Source organism: Patiria miniata, unplaced genomic scaffold, assembly GCF_015706575.1.
Source record: "Patiria miniata isolate m_02_andy unplaced genomic scaffold, ASM1570657v1 HiC_scaffold_29, whole genome shotgun sequence".
NCBI classification, from domain to species: domain Eukaryota; kingdom Metazoa; phylum Echinodermata; class Asteroidea; order Valvatida; family Asterinidae; genus Patiria; species Patiria miniata.
Window position 1 is genome coordinate 20074126 of NW_024037068.1, and position 21433 is coordinate 20095558.

The following is a 21433-nucleotide window of genomic DNA, read 5'->3' on the forward strand; positions in this document are numbered from 1 at the left end:
TAAGAGTTTGTGTTCAGTGTAGTCTGGCGCCAATTACATGCAGTGTGCTATACTAGGTTGAAAGAAGGTTGGATTTCAGACCAATGCAGTACTGTGTGGAAATTGCCGGCGTTTTTAAGTCAAAAACTTTTGGCATGAAATTCTAGTAAAAAATGAACATTTTAATTTCAAATAATTCAGCTCGTCTGGCATTTAAGCTGCAACCCACTTGTCGCACAACAGCTCGTGTGATAAAGTCGTCCGCACGCAGTTTTAATGTAGAATCTAGCAGGTAAAAATAAAACCGGCTTCACATGTTACACAATCAATGCACAAATGTAGCTTGAGTAACTCCAGCTGACATGCTCCATATTCATTCACATGTAATGAATATGGAGCATGTCAGCTGGAGTTACTCAAGCTAGCAAAAATGGTGCACTTTCTTTGCAGAATAAAAAAAATAGGATAAGGTTGAAATATAATTTTTGGGGACAACATAAATAACATGCTTTATAATTATATTAACGTAAGTGAAAATATAAAGAGGCAAATTGTCAGTCTTTGTACATAATATTTATATTAATAAAAAAATTACATCTCGATCGAGGATGTTATTAATTTTGTCCGGAAATGCTAAGAAAATGTTGGAATATGTAGAATATGACTAAGTTATGCGCCTATCAATTGTTTCCCCCTTACCCCCCCCCCCCAAAAAAAATCCATTTTTTTTGGTGTAACGTGAATATAGGCCTTCCGATAAAAACTATATTCAAACCAACATAAATTTACTAGTTGGCCTTTTTGAGTTTATCTTTGTAGGCCTAGGTTAATCAATTTCAAGGGATATTCTGTGAGAAAAATACCCTGAATGCTTTCACTTTATAGACTAACAGAAGACCCCCTCCAAATGTAAGATGAGTTACATTGGAATTGCCCCCTCATGAATTCCACAGAGTTGGAAATGTGCAGGGAAACTTTTGTTTGTTCCAACTTCAGCCCCACTCTCTAGATGCCAAAAAAGCTGAAAATCTAAACTTGAGACTCCAATCTTGGCTAATAAATGTTGAAATATTCAGCACCTGATCATCCCCTTAATTGGAGATTTTGGAAAATGTTGTTGGCTTTAAGAGTTTTTTTTTTATTTTGCATTTTTTTTCCCCAGCACTACAACAGCAAGTCTGTGTCTCAGCCAGTCTCTGATGCCTTATATGTTTGTTTTAAAATTTGGAAAATGTCTGAACAACTTATTTTTGCTTTAGATTTGTCACAGATGTTCAAGTCTTTCGGCCGTTAGAGGTCTGCTGTTGCAGAACCACACGGGTGTACCATGCGCTGAGGGCACGTTTTCTGCAAACATGCCGACCGAAATCTGGAGGCGTTTCTTATCAGTTTCTACCTCGCCTTTCGACAGGTATGTAATTTCCTTTTTGATCAGTTTTCTCCACAAGTTATCTTGTGATCTTTGATTTTTTTTGGGGGGGGGGGGTTGCTCACTTAACATTGTAGTTCACAAAAAAAATTAAAATAAGGATAGTATTAAAACATGGTGATTAATTACACTGCTAGAACAGTAACATCATTGACTTTAAATCAAATTAGGTTTTGCCCTGCACCGACGTTTAAACACTGTATACTCAGAGTGTTACCTCCCGAGTGAAAGTTGGAAAAAAATCTCTCGGGTGGGACTCGAACCCACGACCTCCTGCTTGCTAGTGCAGATGTCTTACCACTCGACCACCGAGCTTACCGGATCGGTTGGCTGGTTCGAATCTGATGTACATTGACTTTGTTATAATTGAGAGCTGCTTACAGGCCTTAAAATCCTCCTGAAGCTTGAACAGTCACAGACAGTCAAAAATCCAGTCCACTTCCCCTCCCATAATTTACACACATTTTGGGAACCAACAGTCAGATTATATTTTTGTAAGCAATGGGACTAGTTCAATTTCCATCAACAGGTAAGTAACTGGTCAGCACAGCTGGCTTATCAATCTCCTACAGTGAAAGCATAGTTGTATCAAGTTGCATAGACGGTCACAGCCAGTCAATCCTGCTTTATGAAGGCAGGGAGCACTCAACTATCACTCGATTGATTTTGACTACCAGGATAGCTTTGTTGAATTTCACAGCAAGAGAGGGACGTACAAGTTTTTAATTGTTAAAGCTACAGTCCATCATTTCCAGCTATCCACAAAGTGACTGACGTAATTAATGTTGAAAAACATACTTAGTGGAAAGATAGCAAGGGGACTAAACTCCCTGTGAAATTATTCTTTCTGGCATGCTGTCATGTTGAAGAAATCAGCAAAAGTAGGCCTTTCTAAAGGTGCTTCTTGAGACGCACCGTAAGAAATTCAAATTAGTAGTTCGTTTTGTTATTCGGCGAAGCGCGCACAAGCATTGGAAGGATGCACACGCGTGCGCGGTTGCTATAATTCGTCGGATCAGTGCGCCACATCGCGTAGCTGCAATCGGCTCATGTGAGAACCAAATTCAAAACATGATTCAGCAACTAGGCCCTATTGATTTGAAATCGAGATCATAGAATGCTGTTTTTCTCGGAATATACAGCTAAAGCTGAGCTGAAACTTCATCAGGTTAGTTGTTCAGCACCCTTCTTTAGATTTTGAGCAAGTTTGTTGCTTCAAACGAAACAAAATGCACAAATTACAAATGATGGACTATACCTTTAATGCTTGTTGTTTGTAGGTGCTGTTCTGTTCGGAGGCAGTTTGAGTTGGGGCTTGTGGGGCGTAGCAGCAGACTGTAAAATAAGAACAAAAGGAAGCTCGCGTGTCCTGGACAAAAATGCCTACAAAGACTCGGGAGATTTCAAGCATCCCCGCTTTCAGAAGAGGAAATTTCTGCGGCTGCTTTGGCCAGATATATGGTACCTGGTGGCTGCGGTTGTGGTGAGTCAAATGGAGATTACAATCTTGGCCCATATTGGATTTTGTTCCTTAATGTGGCCGGTTCTGTTTTTTGGCACGCACAGTCAAGCTGTCGCGGTGGTTCAGTAGAAGGAGCTATCACCATGATGAATTAAATCTTGGGAACGTTGGCAGCAGGATCCAAGAATTCCCGAGCATACCTCATGCGTTCAACCGTAAGTGCACACGTGAGGTAATCTCACAAATCTCAGCCTAAGGAACGTTGCCACTGATACCCGCATTCTGAGCAAACCTCACTCACTCACTCATCCGCGTAGACAGCATAGGTCCGTCGTGCCGATCTCCTGTGCCCGGCGTCCTACAGCCTCATTCCACATGTAATAAATCTGGCTAGGCCATCCAAGATGATCTTGGACGGCCACCGGGTCTCTTCCAGCCGGGAGTTGGCACTTGCCCCCCCCCCCCCCCTCCCCCCCCCCTCCCCCCGGAAAAGCAAAAAAAAAAAAAAAAAAGGAAGAAAAAAAAGAAAAGAAAAAAAAAAGAAATAGAGGCGCGAAGACAAAGTGGTGTAAATTTAATGAGTTGGTGGGGGGGGGGGGGGGGCAAATGTCCCTGCCCCCCTCTAAAACTGATAAGTCGAGAATGTGTTGAGAAATACAAGCATTTTGGCCAAAAAAATTTTTTCCCCCCTCTAGAAAAAATCCTGGCGACGCCCATGCCGCTGACCTCCTCATGCACAGGCATAGCTTGAATACAACACGAGAGGTACGCTTGGAATTTCTCAGGTTATCAGTGCCAACATTCCCAAGACTGGATTTGATTCATCTCGTTGATAGCCCCCTCTACAACCCTCTACAACGGTGGAGGCTTGACAAGATTTTCTAGGCTGCATTAGTATAGGAGAACAAAATCCAAAATCAGTCTTGGACAAGCAATAAAACTGTACATGTATCGACTAACTCGGTGACAGCCATTTTCTACAGTGGCACCAGGCTGTGGGGAGTCGCGCTCGGGTAATACACACTCTGGACTCCTTCGGCCAATGGGCTCCTTGTGCCGACAAATGAGGGCGCCCTTTTACCTAACAACGATGTCCCATGGCCGGGACATTTCGCTGGTTGACGTGCACCATTCCTTGTGTGTGACGCACGTACACCAGGGGATTTGTACTACGTACAGGCAGTGGCCGCGCTCCGCGGCAAATGAATTGCAGTCAGGCAAGATGGCGTCGGTCAGTCACCCCCAACTGTGCTTGCTTTGCCGGTGAGGGGGTACTTGTGAACGGAGCAGATAGGGTTACCAAAATGCGCGTGTGCCTTGTCTTTAAGCACCACCGCAAAAAGGCTTCTAATTTTGTTTGGCGAATTACACCACATACAGGTCTGATTTTTTTTATTAAAAAAAATGTGTCAATGTAGGGCAAAACCCAAAATGTAAATTACATCTCCCTGTTCCCTGTAAACAATTTGGTTTCGGTATCCATTGCTATATGAGATTTAAACCAGCAAGGAGTCATGAGTAAGCCTGTGAATTTTGTTCACGCAAGCCCTCGGACAACACTGAGTATACAGTATTTATAAAGTTGGTTGAGTAAAGGGTAAAAGGATATGGTATACAAATTTACTAATGCATTTGACTATGGCTTTTCTACACAGAGTGCGCTGGCCGCCGCGCTGATCAACGTTCAGATCCCAGTCCTTCTCGGCAACATGGTGCAGGTGGTGGCCGAGGCTGCAAAGCATTCTGGGAATTACTTGCAGGAAATCCGCGGGCCGGCAGTGAAGCTCATAATAGCCTACTGTCTGCAGGTAAATATTTATATTTATGTTGGGTCTTGAGTGTTTGTAGATGATTATTTTTTTTAAGAACGTCAAGTGATTACCGATTGACCAATCAGAATAATTGTTTCATTTCCAGGCATTTTACCAATCACAATGGTTGTTTTTCATTTGTAAGAACCTCAAGTAACTACTGATCGACCAATTAGAATAACCGTTTCATTTCCAGGCTTTGACCAATCACAATGATTGTTTGTCATTTGAAAGAACCTCAAGTGATTACTGATTGACCAATCTGAATAATTGTTTCATTTGCAGGCCCTGTGCACCAGCAGTTACATCTCCCTCCTGTCAGCGGTCGGCGAACGCACCGCGGTCCGAATGCGAGAGGCCCTGTTTGCTGCCCTCTTGAGGCAAGACATTGCATTCTTCGATTCGCACCACACTGGAGAACTCATCAACAGGTATGGTCTTGGGGGCCGAGAGTCCGTTCATCAACAGTAGAGGGCGCTTTTGTGACCTCTCGCAGGCCCTCCAAGTTCGGGTCTCACCAACCTCGTCCCCAGGGTGTCGAGCAGTACGCGCCCACCACTACTTGCTCTCTCACCCTGGTATTGGATCATTTGCATGTTCAAGATTTTTGAACACGTATGCAAATGAGGAGTAGTCTGGTGCCTGCATGTGCGTTACCTTAGCGTTTGTTTTTTGCATGCGGTGTCTGGGGTAAAAACAGCATCAATTCGTCGCGCCATGAGTTATGAAAGCATGATTTTTTTTAAGTTAAAATGTTACAATCTGGCCCGCCAATATGCAGTAATCACATTTGATATTAATATCGTCACCGTTTTCACGAAGAGCCACATATGTGGATTTTGAAGAAAAGGCATTTTCGAGTTAATCGCAAAAGAGATTTCTCATATTTTAAATTGCAAATAATACCACTTTACAACAACTTTGTGCAGCAAAGAAACCATCACACGATTCTACGAGAGCTGAATTTTTACATGAACCCGGTAATAAGACTTAATTCAGTAGTTAATTGGTGGAAATTAATTAGTAAAGATATGTGGCTCTTCGTGAAAACGCAAATTCAGGTTTCCGTCATATTGGCCCTTTCTGTTCAACGTGTATTTCCTTTGACCTTTCTGTTCAACGTGAGTGCGCGCGCGCAGCTGAAATGTAACAAAGATGTGTGGCTCTTCGTGAAAACGGAAATCTCATTTGACCTACTTTTACGTATTTCCGTGCAATGGGTTTTGTACGCGTTCAAAGGGCCAAAATGTATGTGGCTCTTCGTGAAAACACAAAATGCATTTATTGAGATTTCTGCCCCTTGCAGCATTAATGTAACTTGAAAATTAATGATGTTTTGCTAACAGAAACATGTCAAAATGGTTAAGTACATTGTTTTAAAGCGAAATATTGAAAAAAATCAAAATCGAAAAAATTGTGAAGCAAACTGAGCAAACTGGAAAGGAAAGGAGTATTTTTGAGAAGGCGAGGACGTTATAATTACAATGATCGTGAAAATACATAATGCACGTTGGCAATAACACCAACTACACGATATAAATCCATTACTAGCACATTGTGGTATCGAATCAGGATACATGAAGAAAGTTTTCTATCCAGGGCTTACTATTGGAAACCAGGTTGGAAATCTGCATACATATCATAGACGCTTGCTGGGTCTATTCCATAGACTCTCTTCACCATGCGAACTTTCAAATCTAATATCGAATACTGAATTATTCATAAATGCACGGTGTTTTGAATTTTTATTCATAAGATGGGATTTTTGCATCGGGGTGATGTAAATCAAATTAGGTTTTGCCCTTTACCGACGTATAAACACTGTTTACTCAGTGTGTTACCTCCCGAGTCAAAGTTGGAAAAAATCACTTGGGTGGGACTCGAACCCACGACCTCCTGCTTTCTATTGCAGATGTCTTACCACTCGACCACGGAGCTAACGGGATCGGTTGGCTGATTTGAATCTAATATTGAATTTCACCCTAAATATAGTGCTTGATTTCTTTCTTTGTTGTGGACAGACTTTCGGCGGACGTGCAGGATTTCAAGAGCGCCTTTAAGCTGTGCATAGCTCAGGGCCTGCGCGGTTTCACCCAGACCCTTGGGGCCGGCGCGGCAATGTACGTCCTGTCACCCAAGCTGACCTTGCTACTCATCATGGTGGTGCCGGGCCTGGTGCTGGTGGGGACGGGCATCGGAGCCTCGCTGCGATCGCTGTCACGCAAAGTCCAGGAGCAGGTTGGAAATTCGCAGAACTCAGTTACCTGAAGTTGAAATATTGCTTATTTACCTGAAATAATGCTTAGTGAAAAAAATACATGCTTAGCAAGTATCAGCGGGGAACCAGTCAAGAGCAATAGACATCTCATGACATTCTGGCCGGTGACCTGCTTTCGCTGAGCCAATATTGGAATCTGGGCCCAGTGGGCTGTGTTAACCGTAGAATTCTGTTCTTACTATTATTAATCCTAAAGGAATCTTCGTTTAGGGTAAGCAGAACCATTAAATGAAGCCCAATTTGCTAGTCTAATGTTGGTATTTACTCCTTGCTTCAACCCTAACAGAACTCAACCCATCAAACCCCAGCAGCATGTTTTGTTGGAATCTGTCAGGATGGGTGCAGTACCCCTAAACTGACAGTCTTTTACATTGGGTTGGCACACCTCCAGAAACAAAGTCAGAAATATGTGCGTGCAGTTTCCCATATGGTGTTGGAATATGCCAGGATGGGTATGGTTCCTAGTAAAATCATGCTAGGGAGTTAAGGTTAATAGTCATTACACTACATTTTGAGTCTTCCAAAATCCACCACGTAGGAACACAAGGACAAACTCTTAAGCCCAATGTGAAAAAATACCGTAGAATTTCTTTTGTGTGAAGAGCACATGGTTCACTTGAGATTTTCCCATATAGCAGTCTTTTGCTGTAGCGATTTGCAGCCACCAATGCTCAGCATATATGTCAATCAAATTCAAGAGCCAAAGCAAGGGAATTCTTAGTTATATAGATCATTCCGAGCATGCTATCGCAGTAATTCACAGATGTCCCACTCAACTTCAGCTGTTACCCGTGGCGGATTTTCTAAACAATAGCTTGCACAATGCTTTCCCCATTGAAGGGGGCCTCAGTGAGAGTACACAGTGATGGCATGCCCGTAACGGTTTGTAGTAAAATGTCGAGTTTTCCAGTGGTCTTTCTAGTTCTAGCATTTTACTGTAGTGTCTTGAATCTACCTTCCTCCGTCCTCCAAAATGTCCTAGTATTTTTTTTTAAGGATCTGCAAGAGTTAAAGTCAATTTCTTTTTTATATTTGTATTTTTACGTCAGGTTGCCATGGGGACCTCGGTCGCCGATGAGGCGCTAGGCAACATGAGGACGGTTCGCTCATTCGCGATGGAGGACAAGGAGCTCGAGCTGTACTGCCACGAGATTGACAAGTCCAGGCAGCTCAACGAGAAACTCGGCCTGGGGATTGGGCTGTTCCAGGGACTCAGCAACTTGGCTCTCAACGGTGAGTTCAAAAAGAGAGAAAAAGAGTTGACTTATAGCTGTTTGGCAATTGACCTATCGCGGTAGAATCGCGTTAGAATCGAGTCAACGCAGCTTATGAAATACATGTATTGTCCAATTATATGATATACAAAATGGACGCGGAACGCGCAAAATATGAGACAAATGAGACTTAGTGTATAAAAACTTCATAGGGTTGTCTAAGGGGCGTGGCTAACTCGCAAACGGCGATAGGTCAATTCAGCCGAAACAGCTATTGTTTTTCTTGGTGTCTCATTCAAAATGTGAATGACATTGGTAGTGCTAGAAAAATGCCTATTAAATAAAAAAAGCTGAGTTTTGTTTCAGGGACAGGCCTAGGTGCAAATTGGAAATATCTGTTTTATTTTCAAAAGTGGCCTGAACAAAACCCTGATACTGAAGTAGGCTTGGCGCAAGGCATTCGCAGTGGGGTAATTCACAAGCTTAAAGCCTTTGTACGCACAGCCTATGCAACAGGCATGTCGCATATGTTCCCCTGATAGAGGGCGTTCTATTCCAACCTGGTCGAGGAACCGTATGCAGATTCAGATTCTTGTCTTGGTTGGTTCTTCTCCTAAATACTCCGCGTGGGAGTTTATACAGGAGACCAGAAACACTGGGGCAAACCCCTTCTCTTAGCGATATTGTCACTGGGTTCATTTACATGCATTGGATTACACAACACACGGGACCTACGGCTTTACGTCCCATCCAAAGGATGAAGCAATTATGGTGAAGTGCCTTGCTCAAGGGCACAATTGGTGTGTGTAAAAGGCGCCCGCTTCGTGGAATCACTGTGCAGTCAACTATCTAGTCCTGTGCGTGCTGAAATACCGCACTGCTAAGGATGTCTTGGAAAGTCATTTTTGTTTTGTTGTGTTTCTTTTCCCAGGCATCATAGTGGGTGTGATATACCACGGCGGCTACTTATTGGCCAGTGGGGATTTGAAGGCCGGCCAATTGATGTCCTTTCTGGTAGCCTCACAGACCATCCAGCGATCGTTGGCCAGCATCTCCATCCTGTTCGGCCAGGCTATCAGGGGCACGAGTGCAGGGGCCCGCGTCTTTGAGGTAGGGCCTGCGTGATGATAGATGCGTAGCTTGGAAAGCAGTTTTCAAATTATCACAGGGGGATTGTGGAAAGTACTGGTACTTCTTTCCTAACATACACCTTGTATTTGTCAATACCTCACCTCATACATACAGGGTGAGTAAAAAAAAACGAAACCCAAATGTCGGGAGTATTGTTTTATTGAAGTTCTGCATGTAGCACTTTCAAAATCTAGGATATGAAAGCCCAATTCATCAGCTTTCTTTTAGTACAAGAATCATTCATATCATTCATGTACTTTTCAAGTTACGGAATGTTAAACACAACCACCGTTTTAAGGTTCTGTCCACGGATCACAAAAAAGGATGTGCGTTCTTTCAGCAAAACGAATCAGTTCACACACATCCCTGTGTGATTTCTTTTCGTTTTGCTGAAAGAACACTGAACCTTTTTGTGATAAGTGTGGCCGTGGGCACACTTTTTTTAACCGTCATCAATGATTGTTTTTTCTGAACGATACCATTTCAGACGGAATAATTTCAGCAAATTTAAGTGCTTATTGCTTGGCATGTTTGTACCAAAATGTCCATGTTTACTTTCTCAAAGTTGTTGTCTTTTTTTTGTATTCTAGTATTTGGACCTGGAACCCACCATTCCTCTCAAGGGGGGCAAACATATCCTGTATCACAGTTTCTACGGCAACGTGCACTTCAGCGACGTGACTTTCAGCTACCCAACAAGGCCGGACCAGGTAAAACCCAAGGAAAATGTAAAAAGTAAAAACAATATCTTTTTTTAGATGTGAAAATCTTGAACTATAACCCAAAATGTCTAAATTTCTTTTTTAAAGATGAGATTTTTGAAATGTGCGTATTCATAAGTGATATTTCAGACATTCTGACCCTAACAAAGAAATAGGTTTAATATATTCAGGCATGCAACTTTTCCTCGGATCAGCTGATTTCCTCTTTTTTTACTTCCCATGTGTGCCATTCAAAATAGAAAAACACTGTACAAAGTCTTGGAAAGATTTGAATTTCCTCTTTTTTTTGTGACTTCCCAGTTGCATGCCTGTTTATTATGACATCTGATTTTTTTCCGACCTCTGTTTGTTACCAGGTAGTCTTGAAAGATTTCAACCTGAGTATCCCAGCAGGTAAAGTTGTAGCTGTGTGTGGACCGTCCGGTGGAGGTAGGTTTATAGTAGTGGCAGCAATTTCAACAATGCCACCATTTCAGTCATGTTCCCTGTATCCAATAACAGTACTGACAGATAATGTTTTTGCACAAAAAGGAACCAGACTATGTTTCCTTCCAGCCTCGCTTTGGTTACGTTGATTTAAATGGGAAAAAAATCAAGATGGCCGCAACATGAAAATGGTCTAGAATCTGTAGCAATAGCAGCAGGAAAAACAAAACAGTGACAGTTGCAGCGGCTGTAGCAGAAATAACTACAGCAAGAGCACACACTCTTGTTTTACTATACTCTCAAGGACAATGCTTTGGGCTCTTGAGTGCACAGACCTATAGACCGCCAGTCGTGCGCATAAAACCGTGATTCGAAAAAGTTTCGGCAAAACGCTTGTTTACAGCGCACGTATTTGCGCGACACGCGTTCAATGCAGATACGCTCTTAGTACAGTACACACATTTACATACAGGACGTACATTTTTGAGCTTAAAAAGTGCTGTTTTACTCACAATCTGGGTGAAAAAGTTGTGCAGGTTATTGTGTTTTAATCTACTTCAATCATACTAAGTACACAAGGGATTTTTTTCACAATCGAAAAATAACTTCATAGTATTTTTTTAATGGAATAGTTTGGGTGTGTGTAAAATCCCTATACCGAGAGGCGAATTTGCCCATAGTTGGATTTTAGTCGGGTGCCGCGAAATCACGGAATGCGCGTGTAGTTTCGAATAGGACCTGGCAGTCTATGTGTTTATATGTCTGTGCTCGAATGTGGTAAGTAAGCCCCCTCTCGTTCGTTGTGGCCATGTATGGACTTACGATTATTGTTGCGTGCACATTTCTTGAATCTGTGCAGGGAAGTCCACCGTGGCCTCGCTGCTGGAGCGATTCTACGACATAGGTCGAGGGTCAATCTCAATCGACGGGGTGGACATCCGTGAGCTGGACCCCAGCCGGCTCAGAGGCCGCACCATCGGCTTCATCAATCAGGTAGGGCAGCCAGTCAAGCCGCACGTGGACCTGGGCTCATGGTACCAGTGAACATGCTGTTGTAATGTGGATGCCTGAAGCCGCTGGTAACCGCACACTACTGCTGGCAAGTCAGAATGTTTTGGTCCGTAACAAAGAGAGCTGTAGATCTCTGCGCACGGCTGAAACCACAGCTGCTGGCATTTGAGCGACAAAATGATGGCTGACCACTCGGCACTTGCTCCGTACACACCTCTGTTTATCTTGATCTTGGTGTCTTTGGATTTTATAACCATATTGGTTTTGACTGTTGTTGTGGTATAATATTCAAGATTTTATTTCTGTTAAACGTCAGGAACCTGTACTGTTTGCCACAACTGTGAAGGAGAACATCCGATACGGCAATCCAGAGGCCACAGACCAAGAGGTAAGTTTTGTTTGTTAATTTTCCTGCTTTCTTTACCTGGTTAACCCCATCAGTTGTCTAAGAAGCATTCTTCCTGGGGCCCTTGCAAGGCCTTGTTATAGCAAAAATCACAGAGAGTTAAACAGCAACTATATTAGATATCCCGCGAGCGCGAGTGGAACACGGAATAATGTGAAGTGCATCTGCTTCCCACATACCACAAGGCCAAAGGTATGTGGGACGCAAGACGTGCTATATTTTTTCCGTGTTCTGCGAGTGGGATAACACATTTATCTTCAAGCAAACTTGATGCACAGTACAGATGGAACATGCACGCGGCACACGAACTCTTCAGCGGTGGAATAGCGTGATACACGGAGAGTGGTACCGACCGAGCTCTTTAGGTATACTATCACACTGTTGTTGCCATGGATCGACCAATCAGGATCGAGGACTCAAGTTTGCTTGAAGATAAGATTGTATGTTGAGGTTATGTTTATTTGCTTTGCGACTCAGTGTTTCGTGATTTTCTTAGTAGATTCAGTCTATCCCGGAAAAGATACTCGCTCGATGCAGTAAACACACATATTAAAGTAAACTGAAGTCCCAATTATAAACCGTTATAAAAAAAACCCAGCCCCAACCAGGCTATTTTAAAGATTTTAATTCTTAGACCGTGTGATTGCAATGGTCTAACTTATAGACCGACTGACGGCCAGTGCATTCAGACTATCTTGGCACACAGACAGATTTAAAGACGGTTTATTCCAATGCGCCCCAGTACAGTGAAACTATATTAAACACACTATCCTTAAACGGTCAGGATTCTTAATCGGTCAATTGTTGCATCTCGCAGGTCTTGGAGGCAGCTGCCCTCGCCAACGCTCATGAGTTCATTTTGGGTTTCCCAGAGGGTTACGACACCGTTCTGGGCGAGCGAGGGGTGACAATATCCGGAGGACAAAAGCAAAGGTATACTCATTGACACTTGTATGTGGTATTACATTGTATTACATTGTATTACATTGTACTACATTGTACTACATTGGGTTTCCAATAGGATTAAGACACTACTTTGGGGGAGTGAGGGGGTACATGACGGAAGCAAAGGTACAGTCTTACCTATTGATATTATTTTTACATTGTATTACATTGTAGTACATTGTATTATATCGTATTACATTGTACTGCATTGTATTACATTGTATTACATTGTACTACTTTGTATTACTTTGGGTTTCCCAGAAGACAATACTTTGGGAGAGCGAGGGGTACATGACAGAAGCAAATTAGGTACAGTCTTACCTATTGATATTCGTTTTACATTGTATTACATTGTATTACATCGTATTACATTGTACTGCATTGTATTACATTGTATTACATTGGGTTTCTCAGAGGGTTACAACTCTGTTCTAGGAGAGCGAGGGGTGACAATTTCTGGAGGGCGGAAGCACAGGTACAGTGAGTCTTGGTCCAAGACGAATTGCCGAAATGAATTGCCTGTATGCATGACTGATTTTCAAAGAACGACCATTTTATTTACTCGCACTAACATCTTTGGAGTCCTGCATTGCTGAATATGGCTGCTGTATGCAAATTATATGCAAATTGTATGCAAACCACATGCAAATTGTTCAAAGTGATTTTGATATCAGCACTGGTTTCTCTCGTCACATTTCAGATTCCTACCAAGAGATGGACTTAGTCTGCAAGAAATGCAGACAATTATTGTAAACGTCCCCTTATTTGGTTTGATTAATTGGTTTAATTTGTACAATTGTTTTGTTGTTGGTTCATAGGATTGCAATAGCTCGGGCACTGATCAAGAACCCTTCCATCTTGATTCTTGACGAGGCCACAAGCGCCCTCGACGCCGAGTCTGAGAGAGTCGTACAAGAAGCGATCGATAAGGTGTCCAAAGGTACGTCAAGTGTGAAGTGCCTGATCTGGAAGGGATGAGGGAAGTGGTCAAGATTGCAATAAAAGAAGAAATAGTTTTTGCATTTGGAAGGCCAGTTTGGCAAACTTTTTAAGACCTCATGCTTACTGTTACCTTCAAGCCTAATGTAGGCCAGCTGTGGGTTCCATGCGTCAACGAAAGAGGGCGCCGTTTTACCTAGCAACGACGTCCTATGGAAAGGACATTTAGCTGGTTGACGCGCACTGTTCCTTGTACTTTGTGTGTGATGCACGTACACCAGGGGATTTGTACTATGTACATGCAGTGGTACGGCAGCGCGTCGCGGCAAAATTGCAGCTAGGCAAGATGGCGTCGGTCGGTCACCCCCAACTATACTTTCTTTGCCGGTGAGGGGGTACTTGTAAACGGAGCGGATACTGACCATTCCAAACACGCATCACTGTTCGGTCCTCACAGAGGCCTCCTTCAATGGGGCAAGCATTCTGCTAGCTATTGTTCCTATAAACCGTCATGGGGCAGTTGCTTTGTACAACAGATAGCAAAAGTGCTTTGGAGAAAACAGAGGAACAATTTTTGAATCAATCGGAATAGAATCGATAGACCTACAGCTTGTCATACATTTTCATGGTTGAAACGATTATCACGGAACAAATTCCTGAAATCAAAAAACTGACATTTCTTTCCAAAGGAAAAGCTGTGGCACTACAGTTCATGCTGTGTGTCTCCAGTAAATAAGTTTTACAAACAAAATTCTACCAATTTTCAGGTCGTACAGTCCTTGTTATCGCCCACAGACTGAGCACCATCAGGAACGCAGATCTCATTGCAGTACTCGACAACGGAAGAATTCAAGAGGTAGGACATAAAATATTCCTGTAATTTCCGCAAACGACTGGATTATTTCAAAGATTTGTAGTTAATCCCTCTCTCTCTCTCCATAATTTCCTTCAGTTTACTGTTTTGTTTTGTTTTGTTTTTCCAAGTTGGGAACTCATGAAGCATTGCTGAAGAGAGGTGGGATATATGCTGACCTGATCAGGGGACAAGCAGCGAGGAAGTGAAGTGCCAACGCCGTCGTCTGAAGAACCACCGGTGTTGTAGTCGAGTACTTTAATCTGAGTACAAAGTACTGCCGAGCAGTGATGGAGCAAAGGCTTTGACCCTCAAGGCCAAGGCTTTGACCCTCAAGGCCAAGGCTTTGACCCTCAAGCCTCGAGGCCAAGGCCAAGGCTTAACCCTCAAGGCTAAGGCCAAGGCCAATGCCCCGTTTTATAAAATGACCACTAATATAGAACTAAATATAGTCACATGACACATCATCACCAATCGCTCATTAAGAAGAACAACTTGTCTTTAATTGCAATCAACATGCTCGCATACACTGTTTTGTGACTGCATTGTATCTATTAAAGTATAAGTTCGGGTCTTCATGAACATAAAATAATGATTTACTTCTATATTGACGCACAATTCTCCCAAGTGTAACAAAAGGGGGATCCAAGAAACTGATTTGGGAAATTTTTATTTGCTGGGCCACCATGGTCAGAAATATTAGCATTATCTAAAACAGATACATGCAAATCTTTAGCACTTATCAGGGAGACATATACAACCAATCAGATCTATTCCATAATTGTATGCAATTTAAGTGATCATCTCATTAGCCCCACAAGTGTACAGAATATTGTTGCAGCAAATCTACTATAATGGTAACAAAATGTGATGTCATAAAAGTGAAAGTGTGCCCAACACACGAATCTATAGGGTGTTTCCCTCCTCCATGGTAACACGATTAAAATGGTAACAGCAAAATTTCAAACAGATTTATCTGGAAAATGAAAAAATCTATGGGCCTTGAAGAGCCTTGACTCAAAATTGCAAGGCCCTGATCCCTCAAGGCCAAGGCCAAGGCCAAGGCCAAGGCCAAGGCTTTTGCCCTCAAGCCTCGAGGCCAAGGCCCCTAAAGTCCAGCATTAAGGCAGCCTTAAGGCCAAGGCCCTGCATCAAGGCACTACATCACTGCTGCCGAGTAACAAGCTATCGACTACCACTCGCATCTGTTAACGTTGACTCGAGAGAACAAGTACATGTACTCAAGTCTAAGTACTTGGACTTAAACGTTTTGTGAAGCCGAGTCCGAGTACTTGGACCTCCGAGTACAAATACGCATACTTGGACCTCCGAGTATGAGAAGGAGTACTTGGACAGGTCTCTGAGTATGAGTACTTTATGGGGTACTTAAGTAAGAACAATTAAAATCTTAGGTAAAGGAAATCGATCAGATCCACAGCCTGGTACTATTCGTTTAGTATCGATAATACACAAGCATGTGCCTCTCCAAGAGAGGAGATTTTTTTCATGCAAAACTAAATTACTCGATTTTACGAGTAGTGTGATGATTGAGTGTGATATCAAATTGTTAAGTCCAAGTACTTTGCTTCTCGAGTATGTGAGCCCATTTACTCCTGGGTGGGGAGAAGCAATGAGTGACAAAGTGCCTTGCCCAAGGGCACACGCACCATAACCCCAGGCAGGACTCGAACCCACAACCTGCAGAATTACCCGCAGACCACGAATCCAATGCCCCAGACCACAAGGCCACAGCACTCCACACGAACAAGCCTTCAGATGCAACGACAAATGGAGGTGGGGCTGGGGGGGGGGGGGTTAAGACCGTATTTCTCACCCCTTCCTACCCTTCAGTACACAAAATACAGGCAAAACGGGCACTACATGTACATGTATATTGCAAACTTTTTGGATGCCGATTGTTGTCAAGTTGCAATTGATAAGCAAATGACAGATAGTTCTTGTATTTCACAAGAGGAACAAAGGCATGGCAGAAATGTTAATTATAATTTCTACTTTGATGTCAAAATAAAGAAAAGCCGTTTGGACAAGAGAAACATGTTTTGTCATTATTTTTTTCTTTAATTACTATTTGGTCAATAAACGCCAAATTTTGCCACTGATCCATTAAAATACAGTTATACCCTTTCCTTTCCCAATTTAACCCCCCAAAAACCTGAAAATATGCTGTTATTTTTTTTTAATAACTACATGCACCATATTTTTGGTCGATATTATTTGTCACATCTATGCAATAATACCTCTACCAACCGAACACACCTATCAGATTATTAAATCTACAGTTCTGTTTCCCTCGCAGCGTTAAACCTTCAACTTCATTTTTTATCAAATGCCACATTTGTAGGGAGTGCGGCCTAGTGGTTGGGGTTCATGACTCATGATCAGAGGGTCAGGGGTTCGAATCCAGCTGCTGGTCACATGCTGTGTCCCTGGGCAAAGCCACTTCAACCTTCTTGCCTCTCTCCACCCAGGAGTATAAATGGGTACCGGTATTAGCTGGGGAGTAACCTGCGATTGACTAGCATCCCATCCAGGGGAAGTAGAAATATTCTCAGTTGTTTCATGCTACTGAAACAGGAGATAAACGCCGGCCTGATGGGCCACATTGGCTCATGACAGACTTTACTTTTTTTACATTTGCGTAGACAGTCACTTTACATGCATGATTTCAGAGCTGTGCAGAATATCAGCTGGTCAGCCACCTCAGAAAAAGACATTGATATATACATGAATTTGGCCCATTAAAGGTACTGCTTGTATTTAATAAATACACCTGGAATGGTTACACAAGTTTTGGGTAAAGTTAACATTTTGAAGTGTGCCCCTCTAAGTTATGCATATATAATTTCCACATTTACTGCTCTTTTTTGCTCGTTAAAAGCCACACATTGTTGAAAGGGGAAAAAACTACACAAATTTGACCCATTGAAAGTACTGCTTGTATAAATAAATAAACCCAGAATGGGTACGCAGTTTTCTGGTAAAAGTTAACATTATTTTTAAGTTTGTCCCTCTCAGTTATACGATTTCCACATTTACTACTCTGTTTGGCTTGTAAAAAGCCACACATTGTTGAACGGGGAAAAAAACACAAACAAGCAAAATCAGACAATTCCCCTGTTTTACATTCCAATGAATTACATCTTTGAATAAAATTAATCAATTTGTTTTTGATTTGAATATCAATTATTTCATGAAATCTGAAGCCATTTAGCAGGGCAACTCATTAAGTCACACAAATTTACAAATTTCCCATGAGTTCAATGCAAAATCCACACTTGGTACAAAAATAAAAATTCCAAATAAATATCTACCACCACAAAAATATACAAAAAGAATACCTTTACCAATGCTGTATTTCCAATCTTCACCATCCTAACTGAATACTTTTTACTATATTAATTGAAAAAAAAAAACTGTTAGTTTTGGTCTGCTCAATATTTTAATGAAATATTAACACAGTACGCTACCTTTACCAAATACCAATACTGTACTGTCGTCATATACCATCTAGTATTAAACTGAATACTTTTTACTGTTTCAATTATGAAAGACAAAATACTAGTTGTTTTTTGGGTGATCAACTTTTTATATTAAAGGGAATATACAACATTTGCAAACATCGAAAAATAAAACTACCAAGTTTTTGCGAAATACCTTAATAGGATGGTGGTAAATGACAGTCTAAAGCATCCTGTAAAATTATGGCACCTGGTATACTGTCATTTTCAAGAAAAGTGGTATTTTTGTATCAATTTCCAACGCTGATCGGCCGATCAGCGTTGGAAACAACTGGCTTTTTTTTCAAATACTGGCCCCAATTGACCATTGCACTTGTTTGCAATCGATTACAAACGTATGAACGGGTACGAGCCAGCTAGACTGGTTCCCTGACCTTACAATTCCCCAATGTATGTAAACTGCTCTGTTTCTTCTTATATGGAGTCAGGGGACCAGACTACAGGAAAATGATCGTTTTTCTTGGTTTTTATAGCATTTTCGAACCCAAAACCTCCAAAAAGTCAGTGTAACTATATTTGCTTTATATTTCCAACCCCCCAATTCCATCCATTTCTGAAAATTACAGCAAAAGCAAATGATGTATATTCCCTTTAATACTAAATACTACAGAGAGTGCTTTAAGATAACAATTTGCTTGTTTGTTGTTTGAGAAAATCTAAAGTCTAAAAAGCGTCTTCCGAATCATTTTTTGACACATTTAGTGAAAGTGTCATAGCGTCTGATTCTTCCACTTTTGCGGCAATTTTTTTATATTTTTATTATTTTTTTAGTTATTGATCAGACCCCAATATCTGCGTACTGCCCTCTAGTGAAAGTATAAACAGTGACTAGCTATATTTGGTACAGTTATTTGTTGAATACATTTTAAACAGACCCTTTGCGTGGCAGCCATGTTGAAGGTGTGTGCTTTTGTTTCAGCAGGGTGTTTCATCATTTGTTTCGTTTGTTTCATCCTCACACCTGTTGTGATTTCATTGTTAATTAAACAAAAACATCAAAGATGACTGCTAAATGCGAAAGTTCTCAGTTGTCCATAACTGAACTGTCAATCAAATTTCTCTGTTTTCTTTGTTACAAAACCTACAAAAAAATGGTGTCAGAAGTGGGATTTGGTGTCAGAAGTGGGATTCAAACCCAGCCCTTTCCTTTCATCATCCTGTTCTAATAGAGACAACTATCTCAGTTGTCCATAATTGAATTGTCAATCAAATTTCTCCATTTTCTTTGAATACAAAACCTACACACAAAAATGGTGTCAGAAGTGGGATTTGGTGTCAGAAGTGGGATTCAAACCCGGCCCTTTCCTTTCATCATCCTGTTCTTATAGAGACAACCCAATGAAAAAATAGAATACCTTATTTTGTGTCTGACTCGGTATGCCTGTTCTTATGTGAAAACTGTGACAAAATGTTCCTTTCTGAAGTACTGTATGTTTTGTTTATTGTGATGACAAACAATTGTTTAATTATGAAAAAAAAAACATTTCCCAAAAGTTTCTGTTTTGAGGCTGCTGGTACCAGTTTTTGGACACAAAAATTGTTGTGGGGATAACCCAGTTGAAAAGTACCACCTTTTATTGGAATGGACTTTTAAAAAACTTTGTAACATTACATGAAAGAATTGTTGGAAATGATTCAGAAACTGACATTTTTGTTGGATATCAAAACAGTAGTGAATAGATGTTTTACAAAATGGCAAGCACTGTGGGAAATATTCTGACCCTGCTGAAAAAAAAATGGGGGAATTCTGCATTGTATAAAATAATCATAAACTTTTGCAAGGCGACCCTGAAATGTTGGAAATAAATATAAATAAAACACATAAAACGTAACTCAAAACTGTTACCACAACCAAATTTTAGGTATTTTTTTTAAAAGTCGTCATGCGACAAAATAAAATTTCTAACTTCTGTGACCCATGTTTGCATTATTTTTGCATAAATAAGATCTTTATATTAAACCTGATTCATGTTTAATTTCTTTCAACATGAACAGTAGGGCAATTCCAGCTTTTGTGCGAGAAAATGTCATGTTTGTGACAGAGCCAATTAACCATGACATCTACCGTAATTTTCGGAATATAAGCCGCGCGGCGTATAAGCCGCAGCACGCAAAAATCTGCAAATTAAGATTTGAAGTCGGCGTATAAGCCGCACCGGCGTATAAGCCGCACCGACGGCAGCGGTTTCAATTTTCTAAGGCCTCCAAATTCTAGCCAAAATGCTCTGAACCAGTTCCATTTACACTACAGAAGCTATAAAAAGGGCCACAAAAGTTGTATCAAATCATTTACAATCGATACTCTCACAAACAAATGTGGAAATTGATGATGAGAAATAAACACCGGGAATTGCTGCCGGCTGCCCCGTCCGGTCCCCGGCCGTAAAAGTTAATACATCGCCCGGCGCGGCAGCCTGCGCCGGCTATGACAACATTTTCCTGCAGCACGTGAGAGAGTATGTAACCCACCGTGATTTTCCCCCATTGCGTGTGTTGTCTGACTGGAGCGCTACGTACAAATCTTGCTTTGTGGCAACAGATGCTGATTTGTTTTGTCCTAAAAATATACAGGTCCGTTTTTATCTCAAAACTTATCAAATTTTTGTGATTACTAACGAGCAGTATTCAAGTTTTGATCGTAACTTTCTTCGAAAATAGTCAAAACGATGCTGCCATTTTCATGGACGAATCCATTAATTTTGTAAGGGGTGATGTAGTCCCTGTTTTGAGGTTTACATCGTTTCTTGAATACATTATATTGTGACGTTGAACAACTGATTATCGAATAAAGAAATGTTTCGGACACCATAAAAAGTATTAGTCGTCTTTTTTCTTTTTTTAAACAGCGGAAATGTTGGTAATTATTGTTTCCAAGATAGTACACCCCTATATTACCTCAAATGGTGTGGTCCGCTGGGGAAAGCATGCTGCATGCAGCAGCACTAGAATCACGTACGGCTTGTTGCAAGCGAGCGTCGATCGAAGACAGCTTTCACCGTACTTTTTACCGCTCGGCACGCACCTTTACGTGGCACGTGGTTTCGGTTCGTTAATGACTTTCTTAATAGATATTTCATTTCAGCAACATATTTCTTCTTAAACCAGTACATGTACATTAAATATACATGTGAATTTCATTTGTATTCTTCAAGGCTTGGCGTATAAGCCGCCCTGTGTATAAGCCGCAGTAAACATTTTCATGGGCAAAATCAACGTATAAGCCGCGGCTTATATTCCGAAATTTACGGTAATTAATGATTGCGTGAAATGATCCAAAACTCCTAGTCT

General features: G+C 41.4%; 1 protein-coding gene across 1 annotated transcript; it reads left to right on the forward strand.

Annotated features, from left to right (window-relative positions):
* The first annotated feature begins 79 nt into the window (after nucleotides 1-79).
* On the forward strand, nucleotides 80-16202 carry LOC119735805 (mitochondrial potassium channel ATP-binding subunit-like). Its single transcript, XM_038209746.1, has 17 exons — nucleotides 80-271; nucleotides 1239-1390; nucleotides 2689-2891; nucleotides 4526-4678; nucleotides 4967-5112; nucleotides 6703-6919; nucleotides 8009-8192; nucleotides 9105-9283; nucleotides 9895-10014; nucleotides 10383-10455; nucleotides 11312-11445; nucleotides 11780-11851; nucleotides 12687-12802; nucleotides 13633-13754; nucleotides 14521-14609; nucleotides 14738-14883; nucleotides 15777-16202. Exons 1-16 carry the CDS (start codon nucleotides 153-155, stop codon nucleotides 14813-14815), a joined length of 2157 nt encoding a protein of 718 aa, XP_038065674.1. The 5' UTR covers nucleotides 80-152; the 3' UTR covers nucleotides 14816-14883; nucleotides 15777-16202.
* Nucleotides 16203-21433: the final 5231 nt, after the last annotated feature.